Genomic DNA, 26240 nt, shown 5'->3' with positions numbered 1-26240 from the left:
AGTCGGGTATCTATGACATATGTAGATGTACGACAGTACGTAAGTATGTGGAATATCAGACGGCGGAAATGCCTCGCCAAGGAGAACCGGGGGCAGGGCAGGGCAGGGCGAGAGACAAGCACAAGCACAAGCACAAGCACAAGCACAAGCACAAGCAGGAGCAGAGCAAGAGGCCGGGCGGTAGGGCTGCGGGCTGCGGGCTGCGGGCTGCGGGCTGCGGGCTGCGGGCTGCGAGCTGCGAGCTGCGAGGAGGTTGCCCATCCTTGGTGGGTGGGTTGGAACTGCTGGTCAGCATCTGTGCGCAGCGACCGCTTCCGCTACCCGCGTTGCAGGCTAAGCCGTAAGCGTTGAATCTGACGCTGTGCCGCCTGCACCTCGTCCCCCCATGGCCATCCAATCCGCCGTGTTGAGCTGGCTGCTCGACACGCTCGACACCCAAGCCTGGTCAGATCCCGGCCATGCAACCCTCGTCAGCCAGCAGGGCCAGCAGGGCCAGCCAGGCAGACCAGCCCGCCAGCCCGCCAGCCCGCCCAGCTAGCCAGCACCAACCTGGTCTGCCCCATCGGCACTGTCCTGCCCTACCACCGCCCCTCTCTCTCACCGTTGCACCGGCCTGACGTACAGGCCATCGCCCTGCCTCTCTGCCTGTCCTCCTGCCTCCTGCCTCCTGCCTCCTGCCTCCTACCTGCCAGAAGGGGGGGGAAGGGGGGAGGGGGGCCACAGGCGGGCGCCAATCCACACGATAGATTGTCGTCTCAATATGCCAGCTAAGCCCCCCTTGGTCGGCCTCTGGCTGACTGCCCACACTGCCCTCTCCTCCCCTCCTTTGCACGCTTGCACGCACGCACGCACGCACTCACACGCCCCCCACGCTGCCCCCGGGAAACCTCTGCCGTCGCCCGCAGCACTCTGCAAATCGACGCCTGCACCTGCGTGTGTGTGCGCCTACACTAGGTGGTCTCCTCAGGCCAGTGCCAGTGCCAATACCAGTGTCCAGGGCCACGCAGCGTTGCAACTACTGGGCAAGCCCTATGCACGCAAGAGGGCCGGCGTGAGCTTCACGCTTCACGCTTCTGGAAAAGCCAGAAACCACGCCTACGACTAAGGCCTGCATGCCCTGACCCCTGCCCGGCAGAGTCTCCACTCTGTTGCTCCGTGCCAGGAGCAACACGCAATAGCCAATCACTGCCCGCGAGTCTGCCCAGCGTCGTGCTTAATGTCTAACCCAGTCCCCGGTGGAGGATCTCTTTTCTCATCCGTCTGCTGCTGCTGCTGCCGCTGCCGCTGCCGCTGCTGCTCCTGCTATTGTCGTGTCCAGTCGTCGTGCCTCTCTCCCTCTCTCTCTCCACACCAGAGGAGAAGAAAAAAACTGTCTCGTCCCTAATGTGCTAGACGCCTTCCAACAAAGCCTCTCATCCCTTCAACTCCACTCGCCTCCGGTCCACGCTAAAAAAACAGGGCCCTTACCCATAGGCCTGTTTGGGCTGCTCTGCTGCAGTGTACCATGAGCATTGCATTCACCACAGCAATTTGACCTTTTGTCTACCGCCGCTGCCAACATCCCATGACCAATAGTCCGCATCGACAACAAGCAAATATTGTGGCGGTGCGGGCCAGAATTGTTTGTTCAGCTCGACCCTACACCAGCGAGGGTCTCAGCCCTACGAGCAGCCTCAATCGCTAGTCAACGGGTACGAAGAAACCGCCCCCGCTCCGTCTACTACTTATCAGCCTCGCCCTCGGAAACACCCCCCAACACCACCCAACTCCCCATACCCAGGTAAGCCACGCACTGTTACTCTTGCAATACCCTTTCAGCCGCTCCGCTACGCAATCACTGCACTCTTCTCTGCCGGTTTCGGCCATGCCGTCTGTGGTTGCAGGCTAACTCTTCTGCGTCTAGGTCCGTGCCCACATACACTATCCAGTAGCCACTGCCTTTCACGCGTCTTGCTCGTCGCGACTCGCCACTTTTGCGGTGCTCGTGTGCGGCAAGGTACACTTCAGCTGCTGCTACCCCCTTAGTGGCGGCCTGCCGACAATTATCGGCATCCTTACAAACCATGTCCTCGACGCCGAGCATTCGCGTATATGATTCCCACCGCTATCCGCTACCACACCATACCCGAGCCTCGATAGGAAGTCCAGCTGTAGCAATGGCTATACCGAGAGTACGTAAGCTCGTGTTTCCGCTTGCTGCTTTTTTTTCTTTGTGTGTGTGTGTGTGGGCCTGCAATGAATGCTATTGTCTCAAATCCGCATGCTTGAAATAGCATCCGAAGCACATGGCAGGGCACTTCAGGTCCTTGTCATTCACCATTCCCATATTTGAACGATTGACTGACCGTGACGCAAATTTCACAGGCTCGCGATCAAGTCCCGCCACCCTTGCCACCACCACGTCACATCGAAGACCTTAGGACTGGCCAAGACCCTGGTTGGCAATGGGGTAACACAAATAGTCCAAGGGACACAGGTTTTGGCGGAAATCGGCTCGCGACAGTTAAACCTGGCTCGAGCTTATACGGTGGAGCCCCAAGCAACTACCCACGGGAGCCCGCGGGCAACTACATTCTTTCTCGCAACCGAGAACCTTCCATCTCCAGGTCACTCGAAGACATGAGCTCCGAACACAGCGGTCACAGCGATGAAGAACGCAACACCAACTCTCGTCCATCACTCGCAAGTCACCGCTTCACAAGTGAAAGACAACTAGGGCAAAAGGCCTTACAAAACTCATCGCAGGCTTACGACAAGCAATTGCTCTCCAAGATTGGTGGCCCAAGTACACCCACAAGGACCACTGCACCTCCACTATCCTCTAGTAACACCCAAGACGCAGCCACTGACCCGCACGCCTCGATACACAAGCACAATGGCCAATTGAAGCCGTTGACTGTACCGGCCCTCTCACCAGGTTACACTGGCTTTCGTAGCCCCATATTCGACCCAACAGAGCCATCCAGGGCACGCTACGGCAGCATCTCGACTCCAGGACCGTTGGATGACACCTCTTCCACCCATCGTGGTAGCTATGATCACAACATGTTTTCAGACCCCGAGTTCAGCATGGAGGAAAACGGCATGCGCGACCTGAACATCAACGAGCGCAGCCCTGCCGAGTCGGAAGAGTACCAACTGGGCCCAAAGAGCGGCCTGAAACGGCGCGCCTCGTCGCCTCCCTCCGAAGCTGCGCGCGACGATCGTCCGACAACCAGTGGCCACAACGATCTATATCACCGCCGTTCAGCACAAATGCTCGTCAACCGGAACTGCAATGCATCGCGGTTCCATTCGAACCCAAGCTCCCTGTCTTCGACCGGATCTGCAAGTCAACGCAGCGGCTCGATTGCGTCTTCGTTTGGCTTCTCCACAGCCCCAAGTAGTATAACAAGCTACGGCGGAGATCAGCGCTTGTCACCCAATGCGTTGTCACCGTTAGGGGAGATGGAACTGGGCCCCGTGTCGCCTTATGCAGCTAACAGGTCGTTGGATCCCAGCCCCCGCGGGTCCCTGTCACGACCTCCGCATCAGCGAGGCTTTTCGGAGACCGAGCATCCACAAATCCGAAAAATGTCGACAGAAAGCATGCTACAATCGCGACAGAATTCAATCGCAAACCGCCTGCCAGGTGCTTACATTTGCGAGTGCTGCCCCAAGAAACCTAAAAAATTCGACAGTGAAGAGGAACTTCGGTAAGTAAACATGGGTCTGCATCTTACCCACCGCTATTTGGCGGCCTACCCATGCCCGAATGACCATGCGCTGACCCCTGCAACAGATTGCACGAGCTGGAGAAGCAGTATATCTGCCAGTATTGTCCTAATCGTTTCAAGAACAAGAACGAAGCCGAGCGCCACCAAAACTCTCTCCACCTACGGCGACACTCGTGGTCATGCGCAACACTTGCCGGCGTTCATGCAGCTTTCCACCCCTCGGCTACTCGCCCAGCTACCGCAGACGTCTGTGGGTATTGCGGTGAAGAATTCCCTAACCCTGCGGATTGGGAGGCTCGGGCAGAGCACTTGAACCACGTGCACAAGTTCGGCGAATGCAACCAAGCTAAGAAGTTCTTCCGTGCAGACCATTTCCGACAGCACCTAAAGCACAGCCATGCAGGGACCAGTGGGAAATGGACTAACATGTTGGAAAACGCCTGCATGAGAGACGAGCCGCCGCCTCAAGAGCGCGTCGGCTCCATTGCCTCCATATCCGGCCCTTCAAGCCTTGCAACCAAGCCTGGCGTCATCAGCGAAGCACACGACGAATCCTGACTCATTCAAAGTTACCAAACACCTAGGAGACACGTGCAACACACCATCTCCAGGCTGATCTGACCGGAATTTATTCAACGAAGCCTAGTCTCTGACGACATTATTCAGTTCCATTCGACAGTAGCATTCTCTCCAAACCATTGCTTCTGGCTTACATATCAGCATTCCCAGGCATGGTCTTAATTTAGCAAAAAGTCTTTATAGTCGCAAATTGTCTTGCATTTACCATTCATTCTCGGCCAGGCCAGGGCACTTCGGCATAACGACACTGATGATGGCATTTGGTTATACGTATCGGTATCAGGGAATTTTCTGATGCTGGTTCAAACGACACATTCGATGCATTTCTATGGGTGTTTTTTGTTTCAGCGGCGGCGTTGATAGGACACACATGTCCAGGATCATCTTCATAGGCAGCTTCTTTATTGCGACTACGTTCCTTGTTGACCTATCATACAAAAACCATTTCACGAATATAACAGCAAACTGTTAAAGTCCTATCAGAGGGGAAAAAAAGGTCTTTGCTTTCCCATTAGTAGTACGGCGTGGCCGAATATCATATTGATAATTGCCTACTTTGTATTTTCAGTTTCGCCGTTCACGGCTGGTTTCTTGGCTTGGAGTACCCCAACATTAAAGTGGGCATGCGGTATGGGACACGAGGCTCAACTAGAACAACAACGTCATGGAAAGAAACGTCAAATCTTGATTTACGCCCTATGGCTGTGTGTGTAGCGTGATAGTGGCAACTTGCATTCCCCTTTTTCCAACTTCTCAGCTCATTTACTTGGACGTTCAGCCTCAGGACCTAGTAGATGCACAAGTGGGCGTCAGCCTCAGTAGTAAACTCTTGGTAGTGTCATTTTTTTTTCTTCCCAAGTAGACGCTTACTAGTCCAAGTGATGTGCACGCGTATCAGTCGCCACCTCGACTTTGCATCAGCAATCAACCAGGGACTCATATCCCTGGCAACCTTGGTAAAAATGTTGTTCCCCGTAAACACTAGACTCGCGACTTTTCTCAGGGTCCCCCCTCGTAATCCCGTCGGCATCACCCCCGTGAGAGCACCGGCCCTGCATATAGTACTAGTCCACTTTTCCGTCAGCCAAAAATCCCAAACCGTTTAATCTTTTTTATAATACACGCATCATACATGGCTTTTCAAACCGGGTTCTTCCTAGAAAGAATCCCCCCCTTCGTACACAACACACACATATTCTAACCCCCCCGGTCCCCACCTCTCCAGAAAAAAACCCCGGTACCAAGCTCCTAAGAGATTTATCCCGTGGTCCCCCTCCCGCCCGGGCAAAACGTCGGATGTAAGCGGTTTCACTGTTGTAAGTACTCACTCCCCCCTCCCCCCCCCCCCCGCGCGCTTCCCAAGGGCGCAAAGAAAAATGCGTTAAACGGCGATTACCTACCCCCTCCCCCCTCCCCACTTGCAACGCACTCTAACCCTTTTCCGAATCGAGGATCCGATGCGACCATGTATGGTAAAAGTGGTCAAGTAACGTATTATATTGTATTGTATTGTATTGTATTCATTTTGCCCAAATGCTTCTTCTTCTTCCTTTTTTAACATGGCGCGCTCGCTCGCTCGCGCCATGTACATGTGTAAGTTCCTAAGAGGAGAAGGAGTGGGGGGGGGCACGGACGGCTTTACCTTCTATTTACGTTTTCAAGAGCAAGGTTATAGCTTCATATATATGTAACGTATAATAGTATTTGGTTTATTTTTTCTTCTCTCCCCAATACTTGGTAGAGTTTCCTTGGTGGATTTGGGCGACGTTAGTTCATTTTCTTTCTGCGTCCTTTTTTTTGGCCTCTCTTGGGTGTTAAAATCGCTTCGGTGCAAAAAAAAAGAGCGTACACTGAACGGTGTGACCTGAGTAGGTGTCGTCCTACTTGGGGGTTGGGTAGTGTGGGTTTAAACCTAGATTCGAGTAATTGCGTATAGCAAGTAGGTATTTAGGTTGCCGGTTTTCACTAGTTTATCTAGTTCATTGACTCTTAGGCCCTTCTTCTTTTGCCCTTCTTATTGCTTCACTAACCAAAGTAGAAGAGAATGATGTGGAGCTTCATGATGGTGTTTCGTATTTGGAGTTTTTATTTCCTTTTTGGTACTTCCGAGATACAGTGGAGATAATGCAGGGCGGCTACTACTTATAGGGCTGGTATTTCGGGGGTATTATTTATTGATGGGGTAGGCGCTTGGTATCTTAGCTGCCTATCTTCTTCAAGCGTGTTTTGCGAGAGAAGCACGACCTATTTGTCATATTGGGCTGAGCACGTCATGCAAGCATTGCGCACTCTGTTGAAGTGTGGAGGTGTCCTCTGCGGCTTACCCTGTCTTGCAATACTTGATCGTGGCTCTCGCGCGAAGAGCGCAAATTACATACAACCTACAAGCATCAACGTTATCTACGCGGGGTGTCTCTAGGAGACTAAGAAACAAGTGCTGTGACGATCTGCCACTGTCATGCCTCTCGGCCCTTTCCGCTGCCCCTCCCATGCTACTCCCTCCATCCAGGTCGAGACTGACTGAGATCAGCAAAGGGACAAGAAGGTACCACACCAAACAACGCATCACGCATCAAACCTGACCCCAGTCTCCCACTTCCACGTGACCCAACCCTTTCAAGTACTCACTCGCCTGGGATTATCCACCCCTAACCCTGCCCAAAACCTCACTCTCATAGTGCTTACCCTGTACTTATGGCCCTCCCCCATACTCCCCCGACCGGCACATTTCCTGTCTTTCCGCCGAGCAGACCGGACCCTTTTTTTTCTCACTAGCTAATTTGTTCTACTGCCTTCTTACCGATCTTCTCCCTTCCCGCGCGCCCTCTCGCGCCAGGGCGTAATGCGGGAAGACTGTGGAGAGTCGGCTAGTGTGTCAGGTGGGGAGGGGAGAGAAAAAAAGAGAGAGAGAAGGGTGAGCACTAGAGATGAGGTAATCACCGACGTGGGAACTTGCCGAGCCGGACGTGTGTGTGAGAGGGAGGGTATGTGGTTGTGTGTGAGTGTGTGTGTGTGTGGTAGGATGACTTGGTGTGGTGCAGGTTAGGGCTTCCTGTGAAGCTGTACGTTAAGAGGCGTATACTAAGGAATAGTACCGGCGGCGGCGGATGTGGGCGTGCGCACGATTTCGAATCGCAACATGTTGGTTTGCTGGGGGTTAGGCATCGTCGGGTCGTTTTTTGGCTGAGTCAAGGTTTACACATTTTCCTGGATGCCATGCCACCTGTGTTTTGTGTGAGGAGGCAAATATTGGCATGGGGAGGGGGAGGGGGGTTATCTGGCGTGTGTATGTAAGACGGGTTACAAAGTTCATTATCTTGGTCCTGATTCGCTGGGCGCTTAACAAGAAAACCAAAATTCGACTTAATTCGACTCTTTTTTGTTAGGTTACTGGCTCTGGTTTGTAGGTTTAGTTCGGAAGTTAAAGTAGCCTCCGTACTATTGATGAATCTTGTCTACACAATGTATGTGTGTACACAGCATGTACATATTTCAAGGTTTCAAACTCTAACATTGTTGTCTCGGCATGTTTAATCCGACCAATCGCGTGATATGCCGTCTTTGGGTCACGCCTTTCCGCTTTAGTATACACTCTGTTCTGAGGGGGAGAGCACAGCAAGACGAGTCATGCTTGTTATTGTGGCTGAACAAAGTTTACCGGTAGTTATGTAGTGACCATGGTTGGTTCCAGGATAACTATGTTTCCCTAATTACCAGGCTATCATAACTGAAAACAATTTGGTAGTGGATCATGGTTGCAGCCATGCATGAGCCTTTTATTTTTATTTTTTTAGTTTCAGATGGAGGGCGCACCGGGTATCTCAGGTGAGAGATGAGATTTTGACAGATCGGGCAAACCTCTTTCCGTGCACTAGATTATTCAAGGATATACTCTACGTATGTACGTAAGAAACGGTGCTTACGCGCTAGTAAGTCATCCACGGATCTTTTCCGCATCTCAAAATCAGCTCTTGGGGAGCTGATTTACCCCAAACAATCGACATGAGTCTCACGACCCGGTATCGCTCAAATAATTCCGACGTATTGCGAAGGCGCCCTCCTTGCCTCGTACTTGCGCCATAGTGACTCGGCATCACCTGACCAGATCTGAATCAAGGTATACCAGCTGAATGAGCAAACTTACACATTAATTATCCTGGCTACCATAGTAGTTCGGTGTTGAGGGCAACGTGCCGTCCCATGCGTTCGCATATGCGAGGGCCTAGTGTTCTCGAGTTGCGAATTGCCCGTCTGACAACGTCAGTACACTTTCTTCTTCATCCCCCCCCCCCACCCCGATGCCAACCGCAATAACACTTATCATAAATCTCCACATCCATGGATCCTAAACTGGGAGGGACGAGGTTCCCATATCTTTAATTACGTCAATCTATACGTACAGTACAACAATACGGCACAAGCGAGGATGGTAAGACAGCCTCGTTGAATACAATCATGACTCGAAAGTCGGAGAATAGAGCCGGCTCCTCATAGTGCATTTACAAACAGGGCACAGGATATCAGTGACATTCCTGTCGCGTCTTGTTCGTCCCCAAAACCAGGCTCACCGCGTTCTGGCTGACGGCAGACACGGTATATGCAAAAAGTTGCAGCGTCCCTTGGACGCCTGATAAGCGGGTCGAAAAAGAGTGGAGAGCCGGCCACTCCGATAAGGGGTCCATCTGCGCGTTTTGTTGCATTTGCCCTATGGTAGGGCTAGGTGCCACAGATATGCATTTTCTGGTGTCTTGCCATGTGTTCATGGTAAGTCCATGCTTTTTTGGGAAGGTGACAAGGCCCAACCATCCTTTCCTCCGATAGGGCTGGTTGAGCCAGCATCATATGCACGATTTATCAACTACTTCTTTAGTTGTGCGGAAATGGAACGGTAAGAGTCCGCACGCTGTGTACATATGATGCATCGAATGATGTGGTGTCTTACTATTACATAGTAAGCCCGTGCGGAACGATGCTGACCCGTCAGGCGTTCTGGCGAAAGCTCATCATGTTTGCCTTGCATTCGTCGTGGCAGATAAGCTTTTTCATGTCATAGTTTTAATCATACTGCGCAACGGGCTTACCGTCATCAGCTCAAGTATGCGCGTTCAGGATACGGTAGTACTATTCTGGATGCGGAGAAGGGCTGTGCTACTGCATCAGCGTTAATCTTCGACAAAACGGTAGGCAGCTGAAACATGGCTTAGTATGACATGCACGGCGACGCATACGTAGGGCTGTCTGGTCGATCATGACTTCAGTTCATGAGCGGCCTTGCTTCCCTAATACTTTGTGTCATGAGAATACTATCAGTGCATGGCGCCCAAGGATAACACCTTGCGCCTGTGGGAGCTACCGTGACTAAATGTCACCATGGAGCATGGGTACTACCCAAAAGGTGTTTTATCTGAGGATGTGTACTTACGTGTCTTTGCAGCTACTGCATCATGCCTGATGCTATGCGTCTATTAGATAAGTCTCCTTGGGCTGGGAACTGCCAAGAGACGCATCAACTACCGATCGCATGGAAATGGACGATCCTAAGAGCGAACATATATCCTGTGACTCGGCAATTGTAGTATTAATGTACGCCGGGATGCAAGTGGGCTGGATAGTGAGTAACTATTCGTCCGTACATAGCTGGTATGCAATATCATCTTGGCCCTACGAATAGTAGCTTCAATGGCCGAATCACACAATACCGCCAACTACACATGATTGTGCAGCTAGCGTTAGGACTTGCGAAGAGCGGGGACTTGCATGTGTACAACAAGATTCGATGCTGTATGATTGGTGCTGTCCGATGAAGGCAGACGCATGGCTACCGCGTCAAGCGCATGGGATTAGGCAATGATAAAAGGTGAAGTCAACGAATCGCAGTTTAGCCTTCATCAATACAGAAAGTCCTGAGAACGGTATGTTTCTAGATCCACCTGCTACTCCAGCGTGTGATTAAGTACCGTATATAAGGGAGCAGTTGCTATCAACCCCTGGTCAACAACGATAGGATAGAAGAGTTATAAATACGATGTTTGCCCACATAACACAACGCCTGAACCCCGAGTTTTAAGAGGATGTCTCTGGGAGCCTGGATTGATGGGTATATTGCGAAATACATCCAAAGAGCGATGTCATGCTTGGTGGATACAAAGCTCTATAACATCGGAATGACCACGAACTATCCCGTCAGCAGACGTTCAAACACCCATAATCTAGATGAACGGTAAATCAAAACAGCTCAATATGCACGACACGTGTGAATTTCAGTAAGCATGGCATTCTGTACAGCCACTAATTGCTGACCGCATTGTGTGCGAAGGATCAATGACTGGCAGCGGTCAGCCCTCCCAAGGTCTGCTGAATGCACTCTCCCCACCTATGACCTATGAATACGAGAAGGATTCTATACAGATGAAACACAGCTGATAGCTGCTGTATTGCTGTCGTCCCCAATGTAGCTGATCGTGATACGCAACTAAGGGTTACCACTAGGTACGGATGGGAAATTCTTAGGGTCATTCAGCCGTTCGTGATTTCTTTTAGCGATTTCAGCATTTCGGAGTTTGTCCAACCTCATTTGGTAAAAACTTCTGTGTAACGTCAGTACAAGGGGGAAAGTGTGCCGAGACATGCGCACTTGTTGAGTTGGAATATGCGAGGACCGAGCTCGGCTTGAGTCTTATCTTTGGTTTTTGAGAGCTCTTTGATCTATATTGGCAGTTAGCACAAGAAATTTAGATTCTCTGATCATACTGGCCTTGTCGTCTTTGGCTTTCTCGTCCTGCTTGTCTTCGTCATCTTCCTTGGCCTTTTCTTCCTTCTCTTTCTCCTTATCCTTTTCTTTATCCTTTTCTTTTCTCTTTTCACGTTTGAGTTGCTGCTTCTGTTCGTACTCCTTCTTAACCGCTTCGATCTCGCGATCCAACTCTTCTTGCTTTTTCTGATCCGCAACCCTCTTCACCTCCTCGGCCTCGGGCTGACAGAACCCTCGATCAGTCAAGTGTCCAGCACAGATGTAGAAAAAGTCCTGAATTAATATGAGCATCTATAGTTCTTTTTCAGAGCCGTAACGCACCTTGTTGGAAGGCGTGATCAGGACACTCGTGGATGGTTTGTAGCATATCCAACAAGCTTTCGCGGCATTGTCTGCAACGCGGCGGAGATGCCACACATTCTCCATTAGATTTTCCTGTTCAGAAATTTTCGCCTTTTCGCCTTGTACGTTGCTCAGGGTACTCGAAGTACACAGTATATAGGTAAACCTCTTGGGGCGTATGAGGCGGATATTGATACCTACGATACTACCGGCTCAGGCTATATTTCTTCCGCTATTTGAGTGTTATGAAGATATCAAGTTCACTCGTATATAAGTGTAATGCCCTGCTATGGTTATTGCATGTGCGTAGAGATGCTCGGTGGTGATGAAGTGGCTGAGCAAGATTGGGAGATGCAAAGGTTCAAACTAGGCTTAAAGCGGATTAGCCTTAGATATTGCAGGCAACTGTGACCATTCCTCATTCTCCTCTCCAACGGTTTTTTTGACTCGTATTTTCAATGACTGTACGGGTATATGGTCTAGGAAAATTGTTTAGAGACACAATTCAATCGAAACAGATCCGTCTAGTCCCGAGCGGTACAAGGCTCTCGAATAACTTTTCAAGTGCGCTATCTTAACACACCTCAACATCCAGTTTTTAAAGTTAACACTCTCATTAGACAATTATCCTCTCCCTAAAAAATTCCATCGGCAGTACAACAACATGGCTGCTTCGACACAACTAAAGTACATTGATGTTGGTTCATATTTCACGCCTCTACCCCGCCAAACTTCTAACCACAAAATCTAGATCGGTATCAACTTCACCGATCCCATCTTCAGAGGTGAATACCACGGCACCCAACGTCACGAAAATGATTTCGAAGACGTCCTCCAGAGAGCGGTCGATGCTGGATGCAAGAAGTTCATGGTAACAGGATCTGATCTCGAGGAATCAAAGCACGCTATCGAGATAGCAAAAGCTCACCCAGGGCTTTGCTATGCTACTGTAGGCGTACATCCTTGCTCGGCAAACCATTTCGACAAGCATCCCGGTGGCGCATCGGAGCTTCTCTCTGCGCTCAAATCCCTGGCCGTTGAAGCCAAGGAAGCAGGCCACGCAGTTGCTTTTGGAGAGATAGGCCTCGATTACGACCGACTTTTCCTGACGGCAAAGGAGCCACAGCTCAAGTACTTCGAGGCACAACTGGAAATCGCAATTGAAGTACAGTTGCCGCTCTTCCTACATTCGCGTGCTGCGAGTGAGGACTTTGAAAGATTGTTGACTGCGAAACTTGACCAGCTACCCAAGAGAGGTCTCGTACACAGCTTTACTGGGACTGCACAAGAGATGCAGCACCTCGTGGATCTAGGCTTTGATATTGGCGTTAACGGCTGCAGCATGAAGAGTATGTACTTCTGTCATATACCATTTTGATTTTTCTACAAGTACTAACTAGCGTTCCTACTCAGCGGATGAAAATATTGCAGTTGTGAAACAGATACCGCTCGAGCGTCTGCAGATCGAAACAGATGGGCCATGGTGCGAGATGCGGCCCAGTCACGCATCAGCCAAGTTCCTCACAGACGCTCCGCCTTTACCAAAGGCAGTCAAGAAGGAGAAGTGGGCCAAAGGTATGATGGTAAAGGGGCGAAATGAGCCAGCTACAATTCCACATGTCGCGTATGCCATTGCAAAGATTAAGGAAATCAGCGTAGAAGAGGTTTGTGACGCGTAAGTGCTTATTGTATCCCTTGTGTGTGGGAGGAGTAACTAATGATACTGTAGTGCTTGGAAGAACTCGGTCAAGATGTTTGGGTTGGGTGAGGCGGTGTAAGACCAAAATGCCGCCATAGATGGGGTCGATTCGGTGTATGCAATGCATATAGAATATCGATTTATACAGAAGGGATGTGTGCCCCAAACTCGCATGTACAAAGACTGCAAAATAGACCACGCCAAACCAGCCACACCTTACTTCCTGTACCACATCCTGGTGATCTTGGTATGCCTCATCTTCTTCTGCAGCTGGAAGACACCGTACATGAGTGCCTCGGCAGTCGGTGGGCAACCGGGTACGTAGATATCTACAGGTACAACACGGTCGCATCCTCTTGTGACTGAGTAGCTGTAGTGATAATATCCTCCTCCATTTGCGCAACTGCCCATGGAAATGACCCATCGGGGGTCAGGCATCTGGTCATAGATCTGTCGCAGGGCGGGTGCCATCTTGTTTGTGAGGGTTCCGGCTACAATCATGACATCAGACTGTCGCGGAGAGGCACGGAAAATGATACCGAGACGATCCTGGTCATATCGTGGAGCAGACAAGTGCATCATCTCGACGGCGCAGCATGCAAGACCGAAAGTCATGGGCCAGAGCGAGCTCTGACGGGCCCAGTTGGCTACTTGGTCAAGTGTTGTCCTGTTGACACAAGTCAATTCATGCCCTTTACTGCGCTTTTTGCCACCCATTTCAATGTTCAAGAGTAATCCAGAGAGAAATCACATACAATGCATATTGCATAGCACCCTTCTTTCCCTCCTGACTTGGCAAGGGCACCTCAACTCGCGCTGACTTCATTGGTGGTGGTGTTCCAGGATTGCCAGGGATGGTGGCAGGCGACTTCATGGTCGTCGCATTGTTGGAGGAGCTCGAGGATAGAAAGGCTACGCTTCCGGCGCGGAGTGGCATCAAGGCCGTCGCGGGTTTGGCTGTCCATAAAGTCAGTCTGGCGGGACCGGGAGCTTTTTCGGGCGTGCGGCGACAAACCTCGCAGAGCCATTGAGGCAGCAGACCTTGTCGTCGAAAGCATGTTTGCGACGGACAGCAAGGAAAGGCGTGGACGAAGGAGTGGAGAGGCGAGATGTGGGGTGGCGGTTGAGGGAGTCGCGAAGTTGATCGATGAGGTAGGTGCATCAAAATGCTTGGCGGAAATCGATTAGTCGTCGGTTTTGGCGCCGTCTGATAGGCCGGCCAACGATCACTCCTTCGCCAACACCCTTTCGGACTACTTCGGCCAGACTACTCCGCATCCACGCCCAGGGTGCTTGAAGACTGTCGTAGTCTTTTGATATCGCATAAAATATGTCAGGCCGGGTAGGCGCTTGATGCGGTTAGGGCTCAGAGTATGTGTTGACTGTGTCTAGGTCCCGTCCATTGCTTGCATTGGCGTTGTCGGCAAGCACGTGAGTACCTCATCATTCACATACTCCTGACCTGTTCCTATACTGATTATTGGTAAAGAACAACCCACTGCACATCTCCCTCTTTCCAGCAGAAGAACGTGCACCACTAGAGTTTCAGTTTCTTCTTTCGTCATGTTTAGACATCTTTGAGGCTCGTCTGCCGCATAAGACAGCAGACCAGGACTTTGGCCTTCTGCAAGCTGTCGACGAGAGACTAGCCATGTACGGCTGGCTCACTAATACTGGCATCAAATTCATCGTTGTCGTAGATATGGAGGGAAAGCCAGCCAATCCCCTCGACAACAAATCTGCGGCTGCTGTTGGGCTGCGAGATGCGGACATGAAACCCGTAAGCCCGATGCTCTACAGTTCAACAATCTTCTAACCTTCCTTAGGCATTTCGAGCATTGCAGACGGCGTACATTAAGCTGCTCAGGAATCCGTAAGTGAAGATGCGGGGTGGTTGATGTGTTGCGACCGCTAACAGCAACACCTAGGTTCTACGACCCTGATGAACATTCTCCAATCACTGCCAACTCTGAGCAAAGGATTGGCTCGACTCAGATTACAAGCCGCAAGTTTATTCAAGAAGTCAAACGGATTGCTGATGCATGGTCTCCTGGTGTTACGAGTATTTAGGCAATTTCTACTTGGGGTTACTATGATACCACATTTCGTTTACAGGCGTTTAGAATCAAACTACCTTGATCCTATTCCGTTGTTTGAGGACTGATCTTTTCCATGTCCCTTGTCCAATGTTGCGACCAGGCCATGTATCGGCACTTCCCAAAAGCGCTAGCGCCGATTGCAGTATAGTCCAATGTGAGAGCAGATCACCTCGGCCATTTGATGTCGTCTTCAGGAAGATGCGACACAAGTTCTACTTCCTCAAACCAATGACTACCAATGTCGTCCACCGGTGTTGCGATCACCAACCCCTTGGTGCTATATCGCAGTCTCATCGCTACGCAGAAGATCCGACCTGATCCCGCTCAGCATCGCCTCGGTATGACGTCTACCATTCTGGACCCGCCAAGGACATTGTACATGTACTAACTGTGACCATCAGCCTTGCACTTACAGAAACTCTATGATCGACTGATTGATTATGAACCGACTGTAGAGTATTCGAAACGACTGCAGCAACTTTCTCGGGCAGTTGGTTCAGATCAAAATGCTGCAACAACAGCCCCAACAGATACGCACGCTAATCGCTTTGGCAGAAGGGGCGTATGGACATCGCTACTTGCGGAGAAAGAGAAGAGAGATTCAGTAGCCTTGACTCGTGTTCTAACAAGCCATGATGAGGCCATGCAGTTACAGAGTCCCAAAGGCCTCATGCTGCATGGTGAAGTTGGGACTGGCAAATCGATGCGTAAGGCTTGAGACAGCATTTTGTAGACATGAAGGCTCATCGCTTCTCTAGTTATCGACTTGTTTCAAGAATGTCTACCCAATCGCAAGAAGCGGCGTTGGCACTTCAATACATTCATGCTCGATACCATTTCCCGACTTGAGCAACTTCGGATATCTAGGTCGTTAGTAACCGGCCCAGGAGCACCCAACGACGAGTATTCGTTACTTCTGGTTGCACGCGATCTCATCGAGAAGTCCCCAATTCTCTTTTTAGATGAATTTCAACTTCCAGACCGTGCTGCAAGCAAGATTTTGTCTAATCTCATGACGTCTTTCTTCCAGCTCGGCGGCGTTCTTATCGCAACGAGCAACCGTATGCCAGAGGAGCTTGCTAAGGCCGCAGGAATGGAGTTTTCACGACCAGTGCACCGTCTTAGTCGACTAGGTTGGGGCATGACTAAGAGCTCGTACATTAGGAGAGATGATGGGGCGGGGCAGCTGGGTGAGTTTTCGGCGTTCTTGGAAGTGCTAAGAGCGAGGTGCGAGGTCTGGGAAATGGAAGGGAAGGAAGATTATCGAAAGCTGGAATTGGAAGATACAAAGGAAACTTCTGAGCGGAGGGACAGCGTACAAGTTTCCGTGTCCGAGACTCTAGATGCCATTGATTCGGCCACGACTTTGACTGCTACTGGCGCAACGGATACAGCGGAGGATTCTGCATCGATCGAGACTGTATCCCCCTTACCAAAGAACTACCTCATCCAGCCCCAAACTGCAGAAACCATGATCGAATTCGGCGAAGCTTTCAACTCCCTGGTTGAACAGGCAACACGCCACGAATATCCGATTCCTTGGGCTCCCGCCACCTTGACTGTATACAACCGCGCTCTCCATGTCCCCGCACAGTACAATGGTGTAGCCTTCTTCACCTTTGCCGAGCTATGCGGTGCCGTGCTCGGCCCTGCCGACTACATTACGCTCGCATCCACATACCACACCTTTATCGTCACTGACGTACCCATCATGGGTCTGCTCATGAAAAGCGAAGCTAGACGCCTCATCACCTTGCTAGACGCTATGTACGAATCCCGTTGCAGACTTATGATTACCGCCGCTGCAGCCCCCGACAAGATATTCTTTCCCGCACGCCCACCTTCTTCTTCAGCAACAGACGGAGAAACGTTAGACACTGACGCCGTACACCCCGAAACCTATTCTGAAATCTACCAAGATCTCAACTCTCCCTTTCGACCAAATATCTCATCTTACGCTGGCTCCAGCCACAACATGCTATCTGACGACGCGCTCGAAGATGACCCGCCAAACCGCATGCGCCGGCCAGATTCTTCGTACACGGATGAGCGCCGCTTGGGTCCTGGATCCCCCGACTTTGCGAATATAGGCGGACTAACAGGTGAAGACGAGAAGTTTGCCGTTAAGAGAGCTGAAAGCAGGATTTACGAAATGTGCTCTGGGAAATGGTGGGATCGTGCAGATGATGTTGATACGGTAGACTGGTGGCGACCTCTTCCGCTGGAGAATAGGCATTGGGAACACCGCGTTTCGTCGTCTGCTACTTCTCCTGCTGCGCCTACACCGAGCACGTTGCCACCGAATACCAAGGTCCTGTCTGCAGAAGAGCGCGAGAGGGACAGGCAGAGGGAGATGGAGGATATGTTTAAGCATGGGGCTAGTCCGTTCCGAGTGCATCCTGATGCGCCGCCAAAGTTTAGCTGGACGCATGCATGGGGAATGATGAGGTGGGGAAAGAAGGCTGGGGCTTGGGGAAAGGGAGTAGAGGGGTTGGGAGAGAAGGTTAAGGAGAAGATGGATGAAGGCGTAGAAGACAAGAACAAGGACAAGAACAAAGACGCATAGAGGATTAGATGAGTCTTGCTTGCTAAATATTTCTAAGATAAAGGTACAACTGTTTTTTTCGATTCGTAAAATCATACAACATGTTCCAGTCATTCAAACCAAGGATCTAGTCACTGGATCTCGCCCTTGTTGACTACGAACGCCTCGAGCGCACTGATGGCACTCCACAGCCTGTTTTCTGCTTCCTTGAAAACGACACTCCTCGGTCCGTAAAAGACCTCATCAGCAACCTCCTCTGGGTGACGAGGCAGGCAGTGCATGAAGCTCCAGTTGTCCTTTGCACCACCACGTTTGGCCAGATCCGATGTGATTTGGAAGCCCTCGAATGCCTTGAGACGTTTTGCGGTTTCTTCTTCCTGGCCCATGGACACCCAAGTATCTGTGACGAGGATATCTGCGTTCTTTATGGCTTCCTCGGGTGTGTTTGTTTCCAGGAGCTTTCCTGCACGAGGGGAGGTTTGCGCGGCGTGGGAGATGACTTCGCGCATAGACTGGGGGATCTCATAGCCCGGTGGTGTTGCGACAGCCATGTCGATGCCCAGCTTTGTAGCGCCAATGGCCAGGTCAAACAAGACGTTATTTGCGTCGCCTATCCATGCGATCTTGAGACCCTCGAGACCGAGCGAAGTAGCAGATGTGGAGGGGTAGATTTCGGAAACGGTAAGCATGTCGGCGATGATCTGGAGGGGGTGGTAGAGATCCGAGAGGGCATTGATGACTGGCACACTCGAGTGCTTTGCGAGGTCTGCAACGTCGGAGTGGGGGCCCACGCGGGCGACGATGGCGGCAGTCATGCTGGAGAGGACGAGAGAGGTGTCATAGAGAGACTCGTTAACCTGATCACCTTGATGTTAGCGGACATGAGGGAAATCACGGATTTAACGGGCAGGCCATACACCCAACTGTATGTCGTCTTTTCCAAGGAACATGGGCGAGCCGCCAAATGCTGCAATGGCGCCTTCTGTGGATATCCTGGTGCGCGTGCTCCGCTTGCTGAAAGTCATGGCAACGGTGCGGCCAGCCAGTGCCCCGCGCATGGAGTGGGGGACCTCTCCTGTCTGCTTGATGGTGGTCTTGTGGCGGTGTGCATTCTGCACAAGCGTAGTGAGCTCAGCGGGTGTGAGGTCAGCTATGGAGAGAAGATGTCGCGGCGCAAAGGGTGATGTGGGAGGTGTTGCTGGCGAGGCCGACGAGTAGCAACGGCGCAAGCTTCGCAGAGCTGCGGTCGTAGGGCGGAAAGCGGGCATGATGTGTCAGTTGCAGTGCAGGAAGTCAGAGCAGGCGGTCCAGGGATTTTAAAGTTCGCAATTGCAGCGTAAGAGTCACAGAAGGCACATTACTCCAGAGGGCCGATATAATGTTTGAAGACGCTAACATTCTGACGCATGACAGTGGGGATGATCAGAAATGCTGGGGTCAGAAGGGGCTAGCGGGCGCGGCAGACAGGCACACGTCGGCCCGCCACCCTGCTGTGCTGTGTGTGGATGTGGGCGCGTGTGGCTGAGTAGATGATGACGAGACCATGAACACCATCTCGTCCCGGCCCTTGGACTTGGACGTGGACTCGACATCTCTCTCTCCGTCCACCCTCTGTCCAACATGGCTCTCGCCTGGACTCCCCTACGGCTGAAGATGGAGAACCCCGACGAGGCGTGGGGCTCCAACTCCTCCTCCAACAACAACGATAACAACGACAACACCATCACCGCCGATGCCAACACTCGCACCCCTAGTTCACGACCCGCCTCGCGCAGGTCTGCCCGCTCGTCACGCTCAGCACGCTCAGCGCGATCAGCACGATCAGTCCGCTCACAGCAGTCGAGCAGAACCACCGAAGAAACACCCCTGCTGTCTCAGCAAGACGTCGACGATGACCACGACGACCATGACGAAGACTGCGACGAGGCCACACCGGCGACGCGCTCACTGCGCCAATCGCTATGCGGTTCTGATAGGGGTGGCAACGCCAAAGGCTCGCTATGGAAGAAGCGCTGGCCGAGCATACTGGCCCTCATCACCCTCTGCCTGCTTGTCATCTTCATCATGCTCGGCTTTCTTGCCAAAGAGAGCATCGAGGAGTACTCGATGCAGGCTGCCACCTTCAAGCCTACCAAGATCTCCATGGACGGCTTGACCAGCAATGGCGCAAAGATCCACATCCAAGGAGACTTCACCATGGACGCGTCAAAGGTCAAGAAGCAGAGCGTGCGCAACCTCGGCCGCTTCGGCACATGGGTTGCCCACGAGGCCGAGACGGGCCCTTTCGATGCTGAAGTCTACCTGCCCGAGTATGGCAATATTCTGGTCGGTACCGCCAAGATGCCAGGCGTCAAGGTGGATATCAGGAACGGACACACCACGCATGTAGCTTTCGATGCCACTGTGCAGCCAGGATCTCTCGACGGTATTCGCAATGTTGCCGAAGACTGGATCGATGGCCGGCTGGGACAGATACGGCTCAAGGCAAAGGCACTGGTCCCGCTCAAGTCGGGTTTGATCCACATTGGCAAGCAGCTTGTTGAGCAATCTGTAGTCTTCCAGGGTGGCGATATCCCCGCCCTGCCACATTACAACATCACAAAGCTCAACCTCGGCGAGGCCAAGCATGGTCAAAAGGGTCTCGCTGCAGACGCAACTATAGTTGTCGAAAACGACTTCCCTATTGACATTACGCTCCCATCCGTGGCTGTCGATGTGGGTATTCAGGGCTGCTCGGCTGACACATTTCTCATGGTCGGAACTGCCCAGACCGGCCAGCTCCACGTCAAGCCAAATTCAGATGTCAAGATCAGTGTCAACGGCAATGTCGAGAAAATCTCCAATCTTGTGACCGAAGTATGTCCCAACACCGCCAAATCACCGCTTGATACTTTCTTGGGCGACTACATGAAGGGCGAGGATGCGACCATCTACATCAACTGCTGCAAGTTCCCAGACCCAGCCGCACCCGATTGGGCTCGTGATCTTTTGAAGGACATCATTGTGCCTGTACCATTCGCTGGTAAATCCATGGGCAACCTCATCAAAAACTTTTCTCTTGCAGACATGCATTTCAGTCTGCCCAACCCGTTTGCCGAGCCGGACACACCCGAGGCTGCGCCCAAGATTTCCGGCATTGTCAATGTCGACATTGGCTTGCCCAACGAGATGAACTTCCCCCTCAATGTGACTCAAGTCAAGGCCGACGCCGATATTTACTACCACAAAAAGATACTTGGAAAGCTGAACCTTGAAAAATGGCAAAAGGCAAACTCGACGCGCGTCGAGGGCCATGGCTCCGAAGGACCTTCTCTTCTCGTTCAGTCTGTCATCAAAGACGCACCCATTGAAATTGTAGACGACGATCTGTTTAGCGAGGTTGTGCAGGCTCTTCTATTTGGCGGCAAGTCCGTCTTGATGGATCTCAAGGCAGCCGTCAGTGTTGGTGTGGACACACCCATGGGTAAACTTGCCGTGCGAGGCATTCCAGCGCAAGGAGTCGTACCAGTCAAACGTTCGTAGCCAGTTCGTAATCCACGTTTGACTGTTTGGACCTCCAGTAAGCTAACGTTTTGTGTCCAGCAATCCGTCATGGCAACGACAGTGAGCCCAGCCATGGTGATGGCAAAGAGAGTGCGCTCAATGTCAAAGTTGGCAACATGGCAATTGTCGACACTTCGCCAACTTCTCTCACCATCACGGCCATGGTCAACTTCACTAACCCTACAAACTACTCGGCTACAGTCCCTTACTTCAACATCAATGTCCTGGCTAATGGTTCACACATTGGCAGTGCAACGGTAAAGGACATGGAGGTTGTTCCCGGCAACAACACCAACCATCTCGTATCTCTTCATTGGGACCCTTATGAGTATGGTGGCCATAAAGGAAAGGAGATTGGCGCAGAGCTACTCTCTCAGTACATCTCGGGTACGACCAGATGAACATACCATGGCACACGTAGCATGCTAATACGAAAACAGGCTTCAACACAACCATAACTGTCCAAGCACATGAGCAATCCGTGCCAGCTGCACCCTACATTGGCCGTCTCCTCTCACGCTTTCCTATTGAACGTCCCATGCCGCACTTGTCTACTCCCAAGAAGCCGTCTGATGGCGATGATGATGATGAAGACCCCGATGACGATGGAAAATCACACTTTATTCGCAGCACCACGATGCATCTCATCAGCAGCACTGCAGTTTTCACTCTGGCCTCGCCATTCCGCTCCACGACCTTGTACATCACCAACATGAATGCGACAGCTTACCACGATGGCCATGTGGCTGGCAAGATCCTATATGACCTGCCTTTTGCCGTACCTCCGGGTCTGTCCGAGTCTCCACATTTGCCCGTGGACTGGTCTTTTGGCAGCCTGGGCTACGATGCCATTAAAAAGGCACTTGGCGGGCAGCTCAAACTCAGTGCATTCGCTTATGTTGGTGTACGCATCGGCGAGTGGAGAGAAAATGTTTGGTTCAAGGGGGGTAAGATTGGTGCCAATGTTAGACTTTGAGTTTACTTGACTTGAAGGTGCTGGACACACCTTTCATTCCTTTCACTTTTTGTATAAGTCCCCTCTGGATACAAGGAAGAAAACCGTGCGCCTGGATGCGTTTATGTGTTGTACAACTGAGGAGAGAGGAGTTAGATTGTATTGGTAGGGAGAAGGGTGGGCCGGCAACTTGGCGTTTTACGGATGGGATGGGTTATTTCTATCAAATTGACACACGCATATGTCAGGCATTATGAAATATGAAAATCCACGCAGACAAGACGGACAATTGAATGACTATGGTAAATGTTGGGCACTTGTGTTTGTTGCTCTTTCTAGGAGGGAGACAGAAACGGCTGCACATGCCAAGATTGGTTTCGCAGCTCACGTAGTTATCGATTCCTTTGGTGCGATTGGTTCTTGGACATGCTAGTGCCACGTCGGTCATGCATCTCCAGCACGACTCGAGTATACCCCAGGGCAAAGCTTAAAGGCCGTGTACACGCACGACTAGACAAAGTTTCGTGTCAGATGCTGCAGGAGAGGATTTGATGTGTCCCTGCGCAGTGCAACGGATCTTGCTGTATGCTGTGCCTGGATGCACGAGAAGGTTGTTTTTCTTGCCGATACTCAGGTACATTGCCATAGGTTCGTCGCAGCAGATTCGGGGTGTTGTGATATAACATGATCCGGAGTCTTGGCGCAAGTATAAAAGCCTGTGCCGTCAGTCCCGACGGCGATGCGCCCATATGTCCTCGAGATCCACAGGTCCACAGTCGAGTCTATAGTTCAATCTACGGTGGCGGCCTAGACCCAGGCCAACAACTGTCCAATATTGATGTGCACCACGGCGACATAGTACTAAGCGCTTGTCCCTTCAGGATACTGGGCGGCACCGCTTGTTGCGTATACGAGAGAACATGGGACGTTATTGCCTGGAGCCAGCAGTGTTAAGTCGTACGTAGGCATGACTTGGCTCATGTCGACTGCTGTGCCCCTCAAGACGAGGGACGAGAAGGGCCGAAGGAGCTCCTGCCGTCAATCAAAGAGCAACATTGTCCAAGACCGAGGCGAGCACAAGGCTGTTCCCAGGCGCGGAAGATGGCGGACAACTGTCACAGGTGAGATTGGGCGAAGCCGGCAGGATGAGCATGGAAATTGCTAGAAGCAGATATCGGCCATATTCTTGTGTCGTTGCAATGTGAAGAATCCGGCAATCGTACCCGATCCTGTCGGTCACACCTAGAGTGGGGACCAATGCGGTGGGGGCTCGTGCAAGGCTGCTGATTGGATAGGCCAGGAATCCCATAAAGTAAAGCCGAGCCGCCCTCGTTCGACTTTAGCATGCCGGCTGCCATGGACGTTTCAACAATCAGCACCCTTTCAACATCGACAAATGCCTTCCCCCTCACATCGCCAACGGCGAAAGGGGGGTTTTTGCGCTCCAAATATGGGCCACCCCACGTCCCCTAAGCCCTGGCGCAGATCAAGATCGTGATGTTAGCCGGTTGCGCAATGGTAAAAAAGAAAAGTTACCCTTTCGCAGTTCTCCAGATGGGACAGTGCAGAGATTTACACTCGCATGATTTCTGCATACGGAATGTTTTGTAAGCATGTAACACCTACCAAAGCAGCCAGCGGAGGGGTTAGGAAGGGGGGAGGGGGAACAGAAATTCAAGCTCGTTGTTGTAACACTCTCATCTCCCACCCATCCTTTGCACCGAATATCCAACAATGTGCTCGCCTAGTCGGGAAGATTCGAGATAGGTAGACCAGATAGCCGCGCTGACGTCGTTGTGATGCATTGGTCTTTCGAGTTAAAGGCATGGGAAACGCCGGTGTGTGCGTGGCCCCTGACACTGGTACGATGCGAGTTGCATTGTTTTTGCGATTGTGGCTCTAATTCTCGATCCCAAGGTATTGGCATGTGCCCTCGCAAGACAGGGCTTGAAAGACCGGGTTGTGCGGGGGAATATTCTAGTATTAAACGAGTTAAGAATGTTCATTCAGCTTTTGCTTTTTGTGAATTCCTCTTTTTTACTGTCTTGCAAAACCGTCGGCTTTGCAATAGGTATATGAGAAGGTACCTTTTCCCAGACATTTTGCAGGTTTCTACTACGACTTGACTTTGCTCAATCCTCCTTGCTGCCTCATACACACACACTCTCTCTCTTTCTCTCTCTCTCCCTCTCTCCCTGGCCATGGCTGTGCACAATCTCCCTGCGTTCACCGCAGGACCAGATCCGACGTATTCTCCTCCAGAGAGTGATACATTTCCATCTCCAGACGAGCTCGAATCTCCCTGCTACGGAGACTCGTATCCCCCGTTATCCGAGTACAGCAGCCTAGACAGCAACAGCGGCCCCTGCTTCACTCGGCCCAGCGAACCGGTGGATCCTTCAAACTCTCTCAACTGGAACGCCCCATTATCCAATGGCTTCATGAGCCCCCCCTCCGCCGTAGTCTGTCCGCCCGCCACCCACGGTCTGCCCACAAGCCCCCAATTCGCTCCCATGTGGCAAACCGGCGTGCCCACGCCTCTCAGCACCTCCGGCGACTTCCAGCACGGCTACATATCTCCCGAGTACACAGCGTCAGCCTTCCCCTCAGTCCCCTCGCCCCTGCCCACCCCGAGCAACCACGGCAGCCCCGCCTCTCTGTCCCCCGTAGTAGCCACCAATCCCACCCCTTCCCCCCAGGACCCCATCTCAAAACCCCTCCCCCGCAAGCGCGGCCGCCCTCGCATCCACCGCCCGGCCTCGGAACCCTCAGCCACCGGTAGCACCAGCCCCGCCAAGCACGCCCGGACACAGTGCATGCCACACACCGAGGTCGAGCGCAAGTACCGTGAGAAGCTCAACGCCGAGCTCGAGCGGTTGCGTAAGGCTGTGCCGCTTTTGCCCCAGAGCGATGCCTCGTCCGAGTCGGGAGGCGTCAAGCCGAGTAAGAGTATGGTGCTTGCTGTTGCTATTGATTACATCAAGGAGCTGGAGCGTCAGCGCGATTTGGCAGTTGAAGAAGTGGAGCGGTTGGGCGGGAAGGTCAAGTTTGGGCGGGTAGGCGGCTGGCGGAGGGGGAGTGAGGATAGTTGAGTTGGAGTGAGTTCCCTCTCTCCTCCCTTCCTCCCCCCCTTTTTTTTCTTGTCCTTGAGGGAGGGGAGGCTGGGGGTGTTGAGGCAGAAAAAAGTCGACTTTCTTTACCTGGTTTGGTATCATCGTTTGCATACCCTCGGGCGCTTTCGACATTGAATTACTCCACTCGTTGAGGGCAATGTGTGGAGAAACGTACAGGAGCATATCTGTTTCTTTTTTGGGGAAAAACTATGCTTCCTCGCGGAATGGGAAAACCCTTCGTCAACCTATTTTTCTCCTGGGACATAGAGGCGAAGAAGGATACATTTTTTGTTTGTTTTTTCCTTTCTAATTTTTTTTGTATTTTATTTGAGAACACGGATACCCACTTGATTATATATCAAATTTCGAGCACATGGAGAGAGCCTTTCGCTTGGCCTCTCGAATGAAAAAATTACTATTATATACACGCATACATGGATTGGTGACATGGGAAGGTTTGGAAATTATGGATGGTGGTTGGGGAACTTACCATAGAGAGGTTAGTTGAGGCAGGTTTGTCCTGCCACTAATTTAGTTTACAATTACAGACGGAAGACCCTGGTCTCTAGCGGCAGGGCATGGGCGTCTGAGTACAATCAACTACTTAATACATGTGGGTGTTTGGTATAAGCTCAATGGAAGCACAGGCTGTGTAACTTACAGGGCAGAGCAATATGATGATTATTTTGTTTAAAGAGACACGGGCTGTAGTGAAAGGAGGCTGGTGATAGAACCTCAGGGATAGACCAGGCGGTTCTGACAATACACAGGGGCAATAATGGTAGGAACATTGCAGTCTAAATATCACCACCATTCAACCAAGTAGTTCTTCGGACTACAAGTAAATGCATATACAGTCGTGATATTATATTAGGGGGTTTACTTATAGCGAGCTTCC

The 26240-nt window shown here is 51.6% G+C and overlaps 11 protein-coding genes across 11 annotated transcripts; 7 read left to right on the top strand and 4 right to left on the bottom strand.

Moving 5' to 3' along the window:
- Positions 1-760: 760 nt before the first annotated feature.
- On the top strand, positions 761-1508 carry COCMIDRAFT_22428 (uncharacterized protein; the record flags this gene model as incomplete). Its single annotated transcript, XM_007685205.1, has 2 exons — positions 761-1051; positions 1230-1508. 2 exons carry the CDS (start codon positions 761-763, stop codon positions 1506-1508), a joined length of 570 nt encoding a protein of 189 aa, XP_007683395.1.
- Positions 1509-2156: 648 nt separating this feature from the next.
- Positions 2157-4274, top strand: COCMIDRAFT_22427 (uncharacterized protein; the record flags this gene model as incomplete). Its single annotated transcript, XM_007685204.1, has 3 exons — positions 2157-2171; positions 2365-3695; positions 3782-4274. 3 exons carry the CDS (start codon positions 2157-2159, stop codon positions 4272-4274), a joined length of 1839 nt encoding a protein of 612 aa, XP_007683394.1.
- A 3947-nt stretch (positions 4275-8221) lies between these two features.
- Positions 8222-8389, bottom strand: COCMIDRAFT_82847 (uncharacterized protein; the record flags this gene model as incomplete). The annotated part of the gene is made up of 1 exon (XM_007685284.1): positions 8222-8389. The coding sequence occupies one exon, from the start codon at positions 8387-8389 to the stop codon at positions 8222-8224; it is 168 nt and encodes a 55-aa protein (XP_007683474.1).
- Positions 8390-10767: 2378 nt separating this feature from the next.
- Positions 10768-11472, bottom strand: COCMIDRAFT_32668 (uncharacterized protein; the record flags this gene model as incomplete). The annotated part of the gene is made up of 4 exons (XM_007685234.1): positions 10768-10882; positions 10930-11000; positions 11050-11319; positions 11368-11472. 4 exons carry the CDS (start codon positions 11470-11472, stop codon positions 10768-10770), a joined length of 561 nt encoding a protein of 186 aa, XP_007683424.1.
- A 580-nt stretch (positions 11473-12052) lies between these two features.
- COCMIDRAFT_83059 (uncharacterized protein) lies at positions 12053-13166 on the top strand (the record flags this gene model as incomplete). Its single annotated transcript, XM_007685283.1, has 4 exons — positions 12053-12085; positions 12140-12737; positions 12802-13063; positions 13118-13166. The coding sequence occupies 4 exons, from the start codon at positions 12053-12055 to the stop codon at positions 13164-13166; spliced, it is 942 nt and encodes a 313-aa protein (XP_007683473.1).
- Positions 13167-13303: 137 nt separating this feature from the next.
- On the bottom strand, positions 13304-14145 carry COCMIDRAFT_32666 (uncharacterized protein; the record flags this gene model as incomplete). The annotated part of the gene is made up of 3 exons (XM_007685233.1): positions 13304-13754; positions 13843-14044; positions 14103-14145. The coding sequence occupies 3 exons, from the start codon at positions 14143-14145 to the stop codon at positions 13304-13306; spliced, it is 696 nt and encodes a 231-aa protein (XP_007683423.1).
- A 272-nt stretch (positions 14146-14417) lies between these two features.
- Positions 14418-15157, top strand: COCMIDRAFT_22424 (uncharacterized protein; the record flags this gene model as incomplete). Its single annotated transcript, XM_007685203.1, has 5 exons — positions 14418-14429; positions 14480-14518; positions 14577-14867; positions 14914-14960; positions 15016-15157. The coding sequence occupies 5 exons, from the start codon at positions 14418-14420 to the stop codon at positions 15155-15157; spliced, it is 531 nt and encodes a 176-aa protein (XP_007683393.1).
- A 267-nt stretch (positions 15158-15424) lies between these two features.
- On the top strand, positions 15425-17752 carry COCMIDRAFT_82882 (uncharacterized protein; the record flags this gene model as incomplete). Its single annotated transcript, XM_007685282.1, has 3 exons — positions 15425-15524; positions 15588-15893; positions 15945-17752. The coding sequence occupies 3 exons, from the start codon at positions 15425-15427 to the stop codon at positions 17750-17752; spliced, it is 2214 nt and encodes a 737-aa protein (XP_007683472.1).
- A 110-nt stretch (positions 17753-17862) lies between these two features.
- Positions 17863-18999, bottom strand: COCMIDRAFT_32663 (uncharacterized protein; the record flags this gene model as incomplete). The annotated part of the gene is made up of 2 exons (XM_007685232.1): positions 17863-18588; positions 18649-18999. The coding sequence occupies 2 exons, from the start codon at positions 18997-18999 to the stop codon at positions 17863-17865; spliced, it is 1077 nt and encodes a 358-aa protein (XP_007683422.1).
- Positions 19000-19795: 796 nt separating this feature from the next.
- Positions 19796-22250, top strand: COCMIDRAFT_83015 (uncharacterized protein; the record flags this gene model as incomplete). Its single annotated transcript, XM_007685281.1, has 3 exons — positions 19796-21245; positions 21314-21661; positions 21715-22250. 3 exons carry the CDS (start codon positions 19796-19798, stop codon positions 22248-22250), a joined length of 2334 nt encoding a protein of 777 aa, XP_007683471.1.
- Positions 22251-24430: 2180 nt separating this feature from the next.
- Positions 24431-25321, top strand: COCMIDRAFT_1277 (uncharacterized protein; the record flags this gene model as incomplete). Its single annotated transcript, XM_007685185.1, has 1 exon — positions 24431-25321. One exon carries the CDS (start codon positions 24431-24433, stop codon positions 25319-25321), a length of 891 nt encoding a protein of 296 aa, XP_007683375.1.
- Positions 25322-26240: the final 919 nt, after the last annotated feature.

Source organism: Bipolaris oryzae, assembly GCF_000523455.1.
Source record: "Bipolaris oryzae ATCC 44560 unplaced genomic scaffold scaffold_8, whole genome shotgun sequence".
Taxonomy (NCBI): domain Eukaryota; kingdom Fungi; phylum Ascomycota; class Dothideomycetes; order Pleosporales; family Pleosporaceae; genus Bipolaris; species Bipolaris oryzae.
Note: the sequence above shows the minus strand (reverse complement) of the source record. Positions and strands in the feature narration are given on the sequence as shown.